This window comes from Drosophila ananassae, chromosome 3L, assembly GCF_017639315.1.
Source record: "Drosophila ananassae strain 14024-0371.13 chromosome 3L, ASM1763931v2, whole genome shotgun sequence".
NCBI classification, from domain to species: domain Eukaryota; kingdom Metazoa; phylum Arthropoda; class Insecta; order Diptera; family Drosophilidae; genus Drosophila; species Drosophila ananassae.
This window is the reverse complement of record NC_057929.1, coordinates 3,126,470-3,138,613: the sequence shown is the minus strand read 5'-3', so window position 1 is coordinate 3,138,613 and position 12,144 is coordinate 3,126,470. Positions and strand designations below refer to the sequence as shown.

General features: G+C 44.3%; 2 protein-coding genes across 2 annotated transcripts; both read left to right on the top strand.

The window, feature by feature from the left end:
- The first annotated feature begins 8,256 nt into the window (after positions 1 to 8,256).
- LOC6495115 lies at positions 8,257 to 9,050 on the top strand. The gene is made up of 2 exons (XM_001958985.4): positions 8,257 to 8,731; positions 8,787 to 9,050. The coding sequence occupies exons 1-2, from the start codon at positions 8,389 to 8,391 to the stop codon at positions 8,978 to 8,980; spliced, it is 537 nt and encodes a 178-aa protein (XP_001959021.1). The 5' UTR covers positions 8,257 to 8,388; the 3' UTR covers positions 8,981 to 9,050.
- Positions 9,051 to 9,783: 733 nt separating this feature from the next.
- Positions 9,784 to 11,937, top strand: LOC6495116. The gene is made up of 4 exons (XM_001958984.4): positions 9,784 to 9,966; positions 10,029 to 10,115; positions 10,168 to 10,509; positions 10,567 to 11,937. Exons 1-4 carry the CDS (start codon positions 9,879 to 9,881, stop codon positions 11,757 to 11,759), a joined length of 1,710 nt encoding a protein of 569 aa, XP_001959020.1. The 5' UTR covers positions 9,784 to 9,878; the 3' UTR covers positions 11,760 to 11,937.
- Positions 11,938 to 12,144: the final 207 nt, after the last annotated feature.

Sequence of the window (12,144 nt, the reverse complement as noted above, 5' to 3'; positions counted from 1 at the left end):
AATTAGAACCGGAATCAGACGGGGCAAGACGGAAGTAACTCCCCCAAGGCCCCAAATCGCAATCGGATATCAGGTAACTGATTCCGTTCGCCCCCAAAACATTCAGATTCCAATGTATCTTAAATGGAAACTTCAGAGTCACGTTTAAATTAGTTGGTTAGTTGGTGTGATTTCCAGTATCAGTAACTAACTGAGGGGTTGCTGCCCTTTTCGTTATTTTTCATTAAATAAATACTGTTTACATATTTTAATAAAACATTTAGTTAGGGAAATTATTTGATTTAATTATTGTTGGTTTTATAGTATTTGCCTGTCACTGATATTTTACCCACAAACATCTATGCTTTTTGCTCGTGCCTGATATTTTCATTAAAAAAATTGTTGACATGTCGGAGTGCATATTTTATGAGCAATTTTTTACGGCATGCTTTATTTTAATCTTTTCCATTCCATTTATGCCCTCTTCCATTTTTTACATCCATCCCACATTTGTTTGTTCGTTTATTTTATTATTGTAGGATATTTTAAGATTCATTTCCGCGTACACGCATAAAACAGCAGAAGGACTCGTCTCGACTCACATCCACATAGAGCCGAGCTCATCTGGCACATACGAACAGTATCCTGAAGATACATAATTTCATTATGATTTTTGCCCCTGTCCCGGTTCCGGCTCCCACCCGGTGGGTGCTCTGCTTTGGAATCGCCTGCAGCGGAAACTGTCAACACGGATTGCGCTCCTTGCCTCCTCCCAGAGCCTCATCTTTTGGGCCGGGGGCGTTGGCAGATAACGGTTTACTTTCTTAATCTTTGTACATAATTTTAGCAACTTCATGTCGGATACGCATTTCTCCAGAAAGCGTACATTTCTTTTCCCAATTAAGGTGCTTTGGATTTGTAGCATTTGTTGTCTAACTAATTGATAAACAAGGTAGACATTTCAGAGTAAGCTTTAGGCTTCAGAACATATTTATTTCTAATTAATTTTAATACATTTTTATCTTTATTTAAATATAATAATATTTTAAAGAGTATTTATCACTTCATTGCTGGCCAGTCCTTCCAAATGTCCTTGTTTTTATCTGCTTATTGTCTTTCCTGTTGCCCCTGATGTCCTTGGGCGCTCAATTCCCGCCTACTGCCACAACTCGGCATGTGTGTCTCTGACGACAGGTGCAGGACCTTTTCGTGAAAGGTCATGACATATACCGTCCAGTTTGGTAAAAAGTCCTGTATCATTTCTTACTTTTATGGGAGAGCACTTGACCGAGGCAGAGGCAAAGTAAAAGGAAGTCCTGGCAGTGCTTTCAATTACCAACTTAGCGCTGATTACTTATTCGTCAGCGTCAACGGCCGGGAAGGAAAAGTAAGGATAAGACGCTCTCACTCGTACGCCCGGGCCTGTGCCCCGCCCCAACCACAAGCATATTAGTCAAAAGGAGTTGACTCCTCCGCACTTTCACTAGACTTCGCCAAGGAGTCCTTGTGCCCCGTCTCCTGAACTCAACGACTCTTCGGCTTGGCCACTTAATCTCGCCTTTTTGGTATGCACGGACTGTATTCAAATGAATTCTGATTGAATTCATTGAAGCTCATCAGTAAGAAGCGATTTTTTTCTATCTAAGACAGCAGCAATAGCAGCCATAGCAGCAGAAGCAGATGAAGCGGTAGCCGGAGTCCTGCTGCGACGACTGGGCCTTGGCACATCCTTCAGACATTTATTTTCAGTAATGGAAAAAATGTGTTCTGCAATTTCGCTCATTTTTATACATAAATTTGCGAGGAAAACCGTAGCGAGAAGAACAGCAGAATGAAGCAGAATGCTGGGAAAATATAATGCTAAAAAGTAAAGTAAATAAAGGATAATGCAGCAAGGATATAAATTACATAAAGCAGCGCGCGAGATGACTAACTGTGGCAGGCCAGAGCCGCTCCACGACAACGGAACGTGGCCAGCATTAGCTGTTCAAACAAAGCGTGAGAGGGGCGAAGAGGTTGGCTTCAGGGGGTCAAGACACTGAAAAAAAATACATTTATTGAGGTGATTGAAGAGACAAGATTTTAAAAACAAGTTCTACAAGAATTTTTTCAAGTGTGACAGCGGAAGCCATGAAGGCGCATTAGAAAATGGCTCGCACAGGAAACGGAAGTGGAAGTATTTTTAATGATTGGTAAATTTTTGACAGCTCCTCCCTTAGCACTCTCCTTCTTGATCCCCTCGTGAATCCTTCCCCCCCTTTTCCCCCTCACTTTTTCTGTTTTTTTTTGCGTTTTGTCCCAAAACGCATCGAAACTGAAAGAAAATGAGAAGAAGCGGATCAGAGAGCGGAGCTGAAGGGCAGAAAGCGATTCGTCCTCGTCTAATATTCCTTTGTGCGGCCGTTATTATTGATGGAAATGCAAATTGGATTTTCAAATTTACTACCCTGTTTGCTTTGCCAATAGAGGAGAGCAGGAGGCGAAGGCGCGAAAAGAAGCTAAAGATTCGCCAGGGACTTCTCACTTTGCTAGCCCAGCCAGGCAGCCACCCAGCTAGCTCGCAAGGACTTATAGAAAATTATCAAGGACAGGCCAAATATTGCATTTATCATTGGGGATTGCTTAGCCAAAGATAGTTGGTACTTTTCGCGAATTTATTCTGGCCAAATGCTGACAAAATCCCATTGTTTACTTTAATTGAAATATTCCGTTTGAAGCGCAAATATTGAAGCGTGAGAAAAATGGCTTAATGTTGTCTGAAGCTTGGTCTGTTTTCGACATAATTGGAAGTCATTAATGCAATGCTGGCCGTAAGTCCTGGAAGGTCCTTCGTCGTATTCCACTTTTTTTCAGGCTCTCGCTTCTCGATTCCACTTGCTAGTCGCTTGCACTTCACTTCAAAGTAATTAACGCCGATCCAAAACAGACGCCAATTTGCATAGCTGACCCTCGTCCTTTAGCCTCCTGCACCTACACCCACTCACACACACACACACACACAGCATTGGCCCTTTTCGAATAACGGAACCTATTACTCAAGACGTTCAAACACACACACACTGCAGTGGGTGTGGGGATCCTGGGAAAGGTCAGGGGCGGAAAGGATAAGTAAAACAAAATCTTGCAGCTCCTGAAAACAAAACCTCTTGAATTTTAATTAAACGTTTTTATGCAAGTCTCCCGAATCCTGGCTAGAGAGAGGGTGCTCCTCGTCCTTCTCGACTCCTTTCTGGTTTTTTTGATTCATTTGGCTTCCTTGTCATCAGCATTGTTGTTGTTGCTGCTGTTGTTGCTGATGCTGCAGCTTCTGGTGCATTTGAATTTCTGCCATTGCCGTTGCCCTTGCCTTTGGATTTTGGGTTTTTGTTGGTGTAGTATAAGCGATTGCATTTGCGAATATTTTTCTGGCAGCTGCTAAAAACTTGAAGAGGAAGAAAGTGATGAAGAAGGTGGAGGCAGGGACGAAGTTGGAGGGGAAAAGGATATTTCCCAAAGCTGCATTTGTGTGAGTGTGACTGTGCCATTGACTGCACTCTGTAATTCAATTATCGACTCTTGGCAGTAAAAAGTGTTAATTATTAGTTTCCTCCACCATTCCTCTCTCTCAAAGGACACTGCGATCTATGGAAGTAGAAGAGGGAGATGGAGAGATGGTCGATGAAAGAGAGAGGGAGAAATACTCCAGCTAATGAAGACGTCGGTTGAAGTCAACCGAAGGCGCCAAGGAAACGGAAGCAAGGACACTCTGTCGATGGCCTCTCAGGAGCGTAGTCAATAAAAGTTTCTCAAGGGATTCAAATTAAGAAGAATTAGGAAGTGAAGTGAAGAACTCGAAAATGTGTGGTTATTGGGTAGGAAACCTGGTATTTGCAACGGAAGTGGCAGGAAAGAGTTATCCACCCCATTATGGGCCCAAACTGCTCCCTTTGCCATCCTGGCGGTGCAACTCCCCCGTGAAGTTTGTGGCGCTTCACAGTGACTGGGATAATTGGCATTATTTTAATCATATTCCATTCAGTAAGTTGATAGCTAATTGCAAAGGATACTACAGAATATATTTCAGAATATCATAGATACTTCACTTACTAAGTCTAACATATTTTATGGCGCATTTCCTTATTATCCTGGATCCTGGTCCTGGATGAAATCATCCATTTTAGGCCCGAAATCAGTTCGCAAATTCGATTGTCTTCGTCAGTCTCGAATTTTCATGACCCTTTTGCGACTGGATGCACAAGTTGCAAGTAGCACTCCGCCTGCCGCTCCGCTCGCGGATTGATGATTGAGTAGCGGCAGCAGCCCAGGCCCGGTGGCCTGGTGGATGCCACATTCCACGGATAGGCTTGTGCCCAGCAATTGCTACTTCCGCCATGCCAATTGTGCCACAAGGGGGATGGGGCATGAAGCCGAGTGGTTCAAATTGAATGCAGAGGGGATGCGGAGCCGCACGAAGGACAGAAGGGCATCAGATTGCAGCTTCTACCGCGCGCTGCATAATTTATGGCGCCCGGCGACCCCGACTCCCGGCTCTACCCCCTCCTTGTCTCCCGTTTTTCCGGCTCTATGGCTGTTGTTGGAGCTTCGAATTTGTATGTTGCCTTTGACACCAGCTAAAGGGGTTACGTGTCTGCCACTTCAGTGGCATCCTGTTCCGCCCCCTCCGAATCTAAAATCCTCTGCCCGCTCCACACCATCTCTCCCCCTCAAAAAAAGAAAAAAAAAACCCTCCCGTCTTCGCTTGTGTCTGTTTTCGAACTTTGCAGTTTTTTCGTGCCTGGGAGTTTTGCAGTTTTTCGGAGGGGTTTTCCCCAAATATGGTATGGAGAACTCCATGGCTCCATAGCTTGGCCGTTTTTCAAATGTCTGCGCCATGTGCATGCGAAATTTTCAAATGTTACCCAAAGGGGTGTGGCATACACACATACACTCAAACACACAGCCAGGGAGGCAGACAACGCGATAACCTGTGCTAATGAAGTGTGATGTTGGCCAAAATGTGATTCCCTTTGCTGCTTCTTTGTTACCATTTCCATGTCGTGCTCAGAATGCGTGATGAATTTTAATTATTGGCTGAGCAATTGACTTTAATTTGGTTTTATTTCTAAAGACTTTAACTATTTTTTTTTATAAAAACTCAAATAATATATGGATTAAATGTTAAATATTTATTATATTGAGTATTTGATTTTAATAGCTTATAACTATTTTTTTAACCACATTTACCCACTGTTAATTCCCTCTATTCACTTTCGCTTGTTTTCCTTTTTTGCCCATTTTGGCAGCTTTCAAAGTGCAAATTTATCAATCATACGACACGTATGCCAGGCTCGTGTGTGTACTATGTATGTGCATAATAAACTGATTTCAATGGCTGACAGTCTTTATGCATTAATTCATCCCATCTGCCCCTGCACCCTGCGCTCTGGGCCCTGCGTCCTGCGCCCACTTTTTTCCATCGTTTTCCATCTTTTATAAAATATAATTTTTAATTTTTTTCCTCGATTTTTTTTGCCTTCCATTTGTATATAAAATTCACATCACGCTGATGTTGATGCGTTGATGTTGCTGTTTTTGTGGCTGCCGCTGCGTAACATTTAAAATATGCACAGTAACTAAAAGTATTTTTCACACAAATTGAGTTTGCCTCATCCTCGTGGAGGAGTGCCACGCCTTCTGCCCCTCGGGGGCAATGGTAAAAGTCGCCGATGCCGTTGCCGCGTCGCTGATGCTTTGGAATTGCCAATTTTGCTGCCAGTCAACGGACGGCGCTGCTCTTGATGTTGAATGTTGGGTGCTGCCAGTGGCGACATGGAAAATTCGCTGCCATTGCCAGGCGTCACTCAGTCAGGATGTAAAAGAGGCAACAATAACAACAAGATCAGGACAAAGAGCCCAGCGACAGAGCCAGCCCTGCGACAGAATATTCGGTCGCCGAGGTGGTGGCATAATTTAATAGAGTCGGTAATATCAATAAATTTTAAAAGCCTTTTAATGCGCTTCGATAAAAATAAAGCAGACGCATCTTCGGCGGCATAATTATCCAGAAATGAGCTCTCCTGCCCCCAAAGTGAAGTTGATGCCGGAGTTGTCGTTTGGTGTTCATGGTCTCCATAAATTATCCAACATCATGATGGCGACCAAATTCAATTATGCAAATCGTATGTGAGAAATCCAATTGAAATACGATAATTTCAAACAGAGTAACATCACACGAGCAGAAGGCGAAGCTAGTGAGGGGACTTCAAGCTACTGAATGTTAAACAAGTGTATTATGTCCCACTGAAATCAGCTGCTGAACGGGCGAACATTTTTATTTTCCGCAAAGCTCCACGGCTGAGCCTCCCCATGGAAATTTGCGCACAAAAGCCAAGAAAGCGGATACAAAAAAAAAATGCTATAATAAGTAGCGGAGCGCAGCGGCGACGGCAACGATAAAAGTGTGGAGAGCTGTCGTTCATATGCAACCGAAACAATGCAACAATGCAGCCGCGGCAGCGACCATCCCCACAACTACCAAAGACAATGTGCAGCATCCTCTGAATTTAGTGGGCAGGAGGGGAGGTCCAAGGATCAGGAGCAGGACCAGGAACCAGGATCCTGAATCAAGGGACCAGGGACCAGGGGCAGCCTGAAATGTAACCGACGAAAATTCATGGCATTAGGGGAATGCCAAACGAGTTGGGCACCACAGCAACAGAATCAACTAAAAAGTAGTCGAGATATTTAGAGAGGATTCTTGGTAATGGAGAGTATTCGATTTAAAAAATATCCTGTAAATAGATTTCCTTAATTATTCTCTCTTAAAATAAATGAAATATTAGCTAACTAGTTTTTTTTGCTACAAATTTATAAAAACTCATAAATATAGACTAATTTTCAAGTTTTACGAGCTCTTAATGGCCCATAGGGCGTATGAGTAATAATATATTGACTTTCACTTAAGAGATCCCCTCGATTTCAAAGTTTAAGAGGTATATTTATAAAAAACTAATGCCAAACTGAATGCTGAAAGCCAAGAACAAAGAATATCAACAAGATGATCCAGTCCTAAGCTGACTTTCCCCACCAATATACCTTCGGCTTTCCGGCAGCCAACTGAAACCGATTCCCATTAGACAGCGACTGGTGTGCGAATATATCTAAAATATATATATGTACAAAGAAACCTACATACATATATGTATATGTACTGTATGGATATCCGTTCTGTCTGCCTTAGTTGTTGACGATTTGGTAACTGCAGCAGTTAGTTGCTTCTGCTTCTCCTCTGGCTCAGTTGCAACTCCGGCTGGCAAGTGCCTTTGGCTTATAAAATATTTAAACGTTTTTGTGGCTTTGGCCGCAACATATTTGCACTTTGGGGCCAGAAGGCAGCCACTGTTGGTGTGGCGTGTGTCTCTCCTTCCTTCGTATTTGTCCTTCTGTTCCTTTTTGTGTCCTTTGTATCTTGGCTCAAAAAAGAATTCAAGTTGCGCCCGGATGCATGCTATTAATATTGTGCGACAGCTGGTGGACTGCTTAAATATTTACTCAATACGCAGCTTGAGAACTGGAAAAAAAAGGAAAAATATAAAAAAAAAAGTGGCAAAGCCACGAGTTGTCAGTAAAAACCCTGAAAGTTTCCGCAACCCCTGATCCCTGGCCGATATGCTAATACGGTTATGGCTACTGCCACTGCTGCGCTTCTGGCTCTTCGGCAGCTTCGGCTGCTGCGGCTTCTATTCTTTGCGGTTGTCCTTGTCGTGTTGGCTGGAGAGGAAATTTCATTATGCCAATTACTTGCATCAAAGCTGCTTGGATAATTGACTTTGCTTAGCCCCAGCGACCTCCTGCCGTCACTGGATGCCTCCTTCCTCACCAACTCACCCCCTTGAGTTTGCATAAGACGCCTTTTGCACATTAGCCGTCTGCTCTGTACTCTCTGTGTGTGTGTGTGTGTGTTTGCTAAAGTCCTTTCCACTCTCTCGCAGCATAAAATAATTAAACTTAATTGACAGTTTTTCGACATCACCTTTGTCGCTTTAGTGTGACAAGTCAGAAGACTTTGGCTCATCCTCCTCACCTTCTAACGAGCTTAACTTTCGGCAGCAAGTGCCCGCTTAGTTTTTACGGCGGAAAGTAACTAGAGCTATAACTAGCCAGCAGTTTAGCTGCTTTACTTAAGTTTAATTCTCCCAGGCTAAATAAAATAAGTTTTAAGCCGGTCAGGACAAAGTATAAAATAAACTGAGCTCTGGAGGAATAGTTTCAAAATATCTTCCATCAAGGCAATCCTGGTGCTTTCAGTTTTTATTTAGATCTGTAGGGGTTCGGAATAATTCTACAAAAAGAATAACTCTGAAACGTTTTTAACTTTTCGGCTATTGTTTTTATAAAACCACCAAATTAGTACAAAATCCAAAAGCCAAGATGAAGTTCTACCCAAATGCCGATGTTTGGTTCTTTGTGGACAAGCCCAGCTGTATGAACAGCTACCAGACATACCCAAGGAATCACAGCTGGAAGATCAATGACAAGACCACGGAGCGAGTTATGCGCTATTGGCGGGACATAGAGGGTGTCAAGAAGACTCAGATCAAGCTGGATGATCTCTACTTCAAGGACTGGCCCAAGGGTCGCATCCGTCCGCAGGCGTGTCTTGGACTGCTCTACGCTACTGGCCAGCGCTTCATCAAGTTGGCCCAGGCTCCTCCAGCTGGCTTCAAGTGCGCTCCACTGCCTGTGAACTTGGCCACCGCCCAGATAGTCAAAGGTAAGATGATCTTTCTAGACCTGGTATTTAATTAACCCTTTTTTAACGATTGCAGTGGAACTAAGGAAGAAGGCCAAGAAGGACAGGGCCGAAGCGAAAAAGGCCAAGGCAGAAGCGAAGAAAGCCAGGGCGGAGGCCAAGGCTAAGGCCGCCAAGGAAGCTGCCAAGTTGGCTAAAAAGATGATAGGAAAGGCTCCTCCTAAAAAGCCAACGGAAATAAAGACCTATGCTGATGCTGAAAAAGCCTAACCCCATAAATATATAGTTAATGTGAAAATGTTCAAGGCCTCAAATACATATTCTGAAATAGTTAAAAGTAGTTAAATTAAGCTTTCATTTTTTTAACTACCATTTAAGATATCCTTTAGCCATGGTTGATTTCCTGGGGAATCCTGAACTCTTTTCAGCACCACCCCCACGCCAGGCCCCTGGGCTCCGACGGGCTGCCTTCGTTCGTCTGATTGCCTGCATTTAATCAAATTAATTAATGGCACATTTCACATTCATCATTTGCCCGGTTGCATATTTTCGATTCACTTTGCTTCAGGCTCCTCCTACTACCGACTACCAACTGCCGGACACGCCTCCATTCCCATTCAATCCCCCAGGAGCTCTCCGCCCTTCCTGGCTGATTGAAATTGCACGGCAGTCTCCATACAGACTCCATTTTTGTTGCGATTTTTTGTTGTATTCTCTTATATATATTTGTTTTTTTTTGGAACAAATCAACGAACTGCAAAATTCAATTGAAAATCGCTGAATGCAAGTTAATCAGTTCGCTTGGCTACGCTAATTATGTGGCCACTGTGTGTGTGGACTGAGGATGTGACTGGGAAGTGGGTGTGGGATGCATATGGGTGTATTTACAAATATTCCGACGCTTTTATATGGCAAGGTAACCAAATTATTCCGTTGTCAATAGAGCTGCAATTTAAATTCGTCTCCGCAAGCTGTACTAATAAGTTTACCCGCAAATAATAAATTAAATGCTGATTTCGAATGAAATATTTAAATAGCATGTGGTTTAAATCAAAGTAAACATTGCTCTCTCTGATCATTAATTTTTAACAGTCCAGCCCCGCTTAACACTTTAGAGCTTCTCTAAGCAAACATAAAATTACATATATTTTTTGAGAGAATCACAGACATGGAGAAGAAACCGCCAAAGATACATAATGAGGACCGCCAGAATTTTGTGGCCACTCGCATGAGTCTGCCGCTCTTTATGGTGTCACGTAAGTCATGTCTTGTCCTCTTCCGGCCACCCGGGGACTTATGAGTTATGATGATTTTCCAGGAAACCGCATTAAAAAGGAAAACCTGCCTCGAGTTCAGAAGCAATTCAAGTTGGCCGGAAAGCACTACAATGAAGATTGCCAGAAGGGTGAGTTCTTCTGGAAGCAACTTTCAAACCAAATTAAGAACTCTAACCACAGAGAATAGCAGGGAGGCCTACAGCAAGGCTACCTATGACCACTATCGCCACATTACGGGCTTTGATACGACAGTGAGGAATCCGTATCCGGAACGAAGGCCCCTCAAGCTAGATCGCAGCATGACCAAGTGGAGGAACTGGGCACTGCCGCCCAATCATTATGGAGTGCCGCCCATCCCCTACCAGCGCCTGATGGGCACCAAGGGCTCCGTCTTCGCCAAGCCGCATACCAACCATAGCCGAGTTGTCATCAAACCGCCACCGTACCGCTTCTACGAACTGCCCTCGGAGATCGAGCGTTTCTACAAGCGGGAGAATGCCCAAAAAGGCATCTTTCTTTCAAGTACGTTATGAGGAGAATGGTTAAGGTTCAGATACACATGTTCTTTATCTCTTCCAGATGCTAGAGATCGACGCCCCACAACCCATTGCATGATCTCAAGCCTCGCGGGCTGCTATCGAAATCCCAAGGAGCCTGGCCCCTGCGACACCTACACGAAGTACTACGAGATAAACGCCAATACCGCGCCCATCACCAAAACAGCCCGCCCGAATCCGCATTTGTTCTTGCGCCTTTCCTGTGTGCCCACCAAGCCGCACAGACAGATACCGCGCCACATAAGCATGCTGCCCGCGCCAGGTCGTTACTGCACCAGTTACCCCAACGTGTGTCCTTGTCCCGCGGGCAAGATCAATGTGCCACAGCTTCAACTGCTCATTGATGATCAGAAGCGTCTCAAATTCCGACGCCAGCCCTTCGAGCGGATCAGTCGGAAAAAGTATTGTGAGCCTGATTGGCGGCATGTGGAGGGCCAGGGCTTCCGGCATGTGTTCATGATGGGGAAGAAGGATAAGCCAAAGCCGAAGAAGGCGACCACTTCAAAGAAGCCGGGAAAACTAATCAACATGTTTGCCGATTCAAAGTACATAAATATGCTCAGTCAGCCGCAGCGACAGGACATCTCTACTCGGCCCTTCCCAGTGCCACCCTATGTGCCCAAGATCACCTACAACTGTGCCTCCAAGCGTGTGATGCGTAAGCAGCTAAAGAACAACAAGAAAATTGCCTTCAACAGCGGCCAGGAGCGATGGAAGGATGGCGAACGGCCGCTCCAGCTGACCAATCGCCAACTGGAGGCCATCAAGGCCAAGTTGCCCCCGGAAAGACGACTGGAGGATCATCCCATAAACATCCCAGAAATCATTGGCAGTCGGCTGCACCAGGTTCCGAATCACCAGCGGGTCACCTTTATGCCCAAGCTGCGAAAGCGCCTCTTCAAGTTCCTGCCCATACCCGGAGCCCGGGTCCTGGTCACTGACAGTGATATCCGGCCTGATGTCAACTTCGATCCGGAGCATCCGACCGGTATGTACCGACGCAAGATCGACGAGAAGGCCTTCTTCAAGGATTCGGTATTGCGCGCCATGGAATCCAAGGATGAGGAGCAACCGGCGGAGGTCTTAACCTCTCCATCGCAGGTACAGGTGCATTCCGGCCGGTCGTCCGGGGTTCACAGTCACCGGGGCACGGTCACTGTGGCAGAACCGACGGAGCAGAAGAAGTCCGCTTCTAAGATTTCAATCCAAGGCTGAAACTGGCCCGGCGTTCTGGACCACGTTTGCGCCACCAGTTTGAAAATCAGTTCGTTTTTTGATTTATGCCCCATGCTCCAGTGAATTCACGTGGCCCTTGGACCAAGAAAATCGTAGAGATGGCTTGAAATAGCCTGAAAGTATTGAAATAAAATAAAAAAAAATTGGTCATGTGAAATATATTTTTGTTTTGTTCCATTTAGAAATTATTAACATTTAAGCTAAGTGATACCCGATACTCTCACTAAAAACAAGAATTACTTTGGCTTAAATATAGTTCTTATTAAGAAATCCTAATAATAAATTATTAATAAATTTTAAAATCAAATTTAGTTGAATTTGACCGTAAACCTTAAAATAAAAACCAATTTCCTCCTAAATTTTT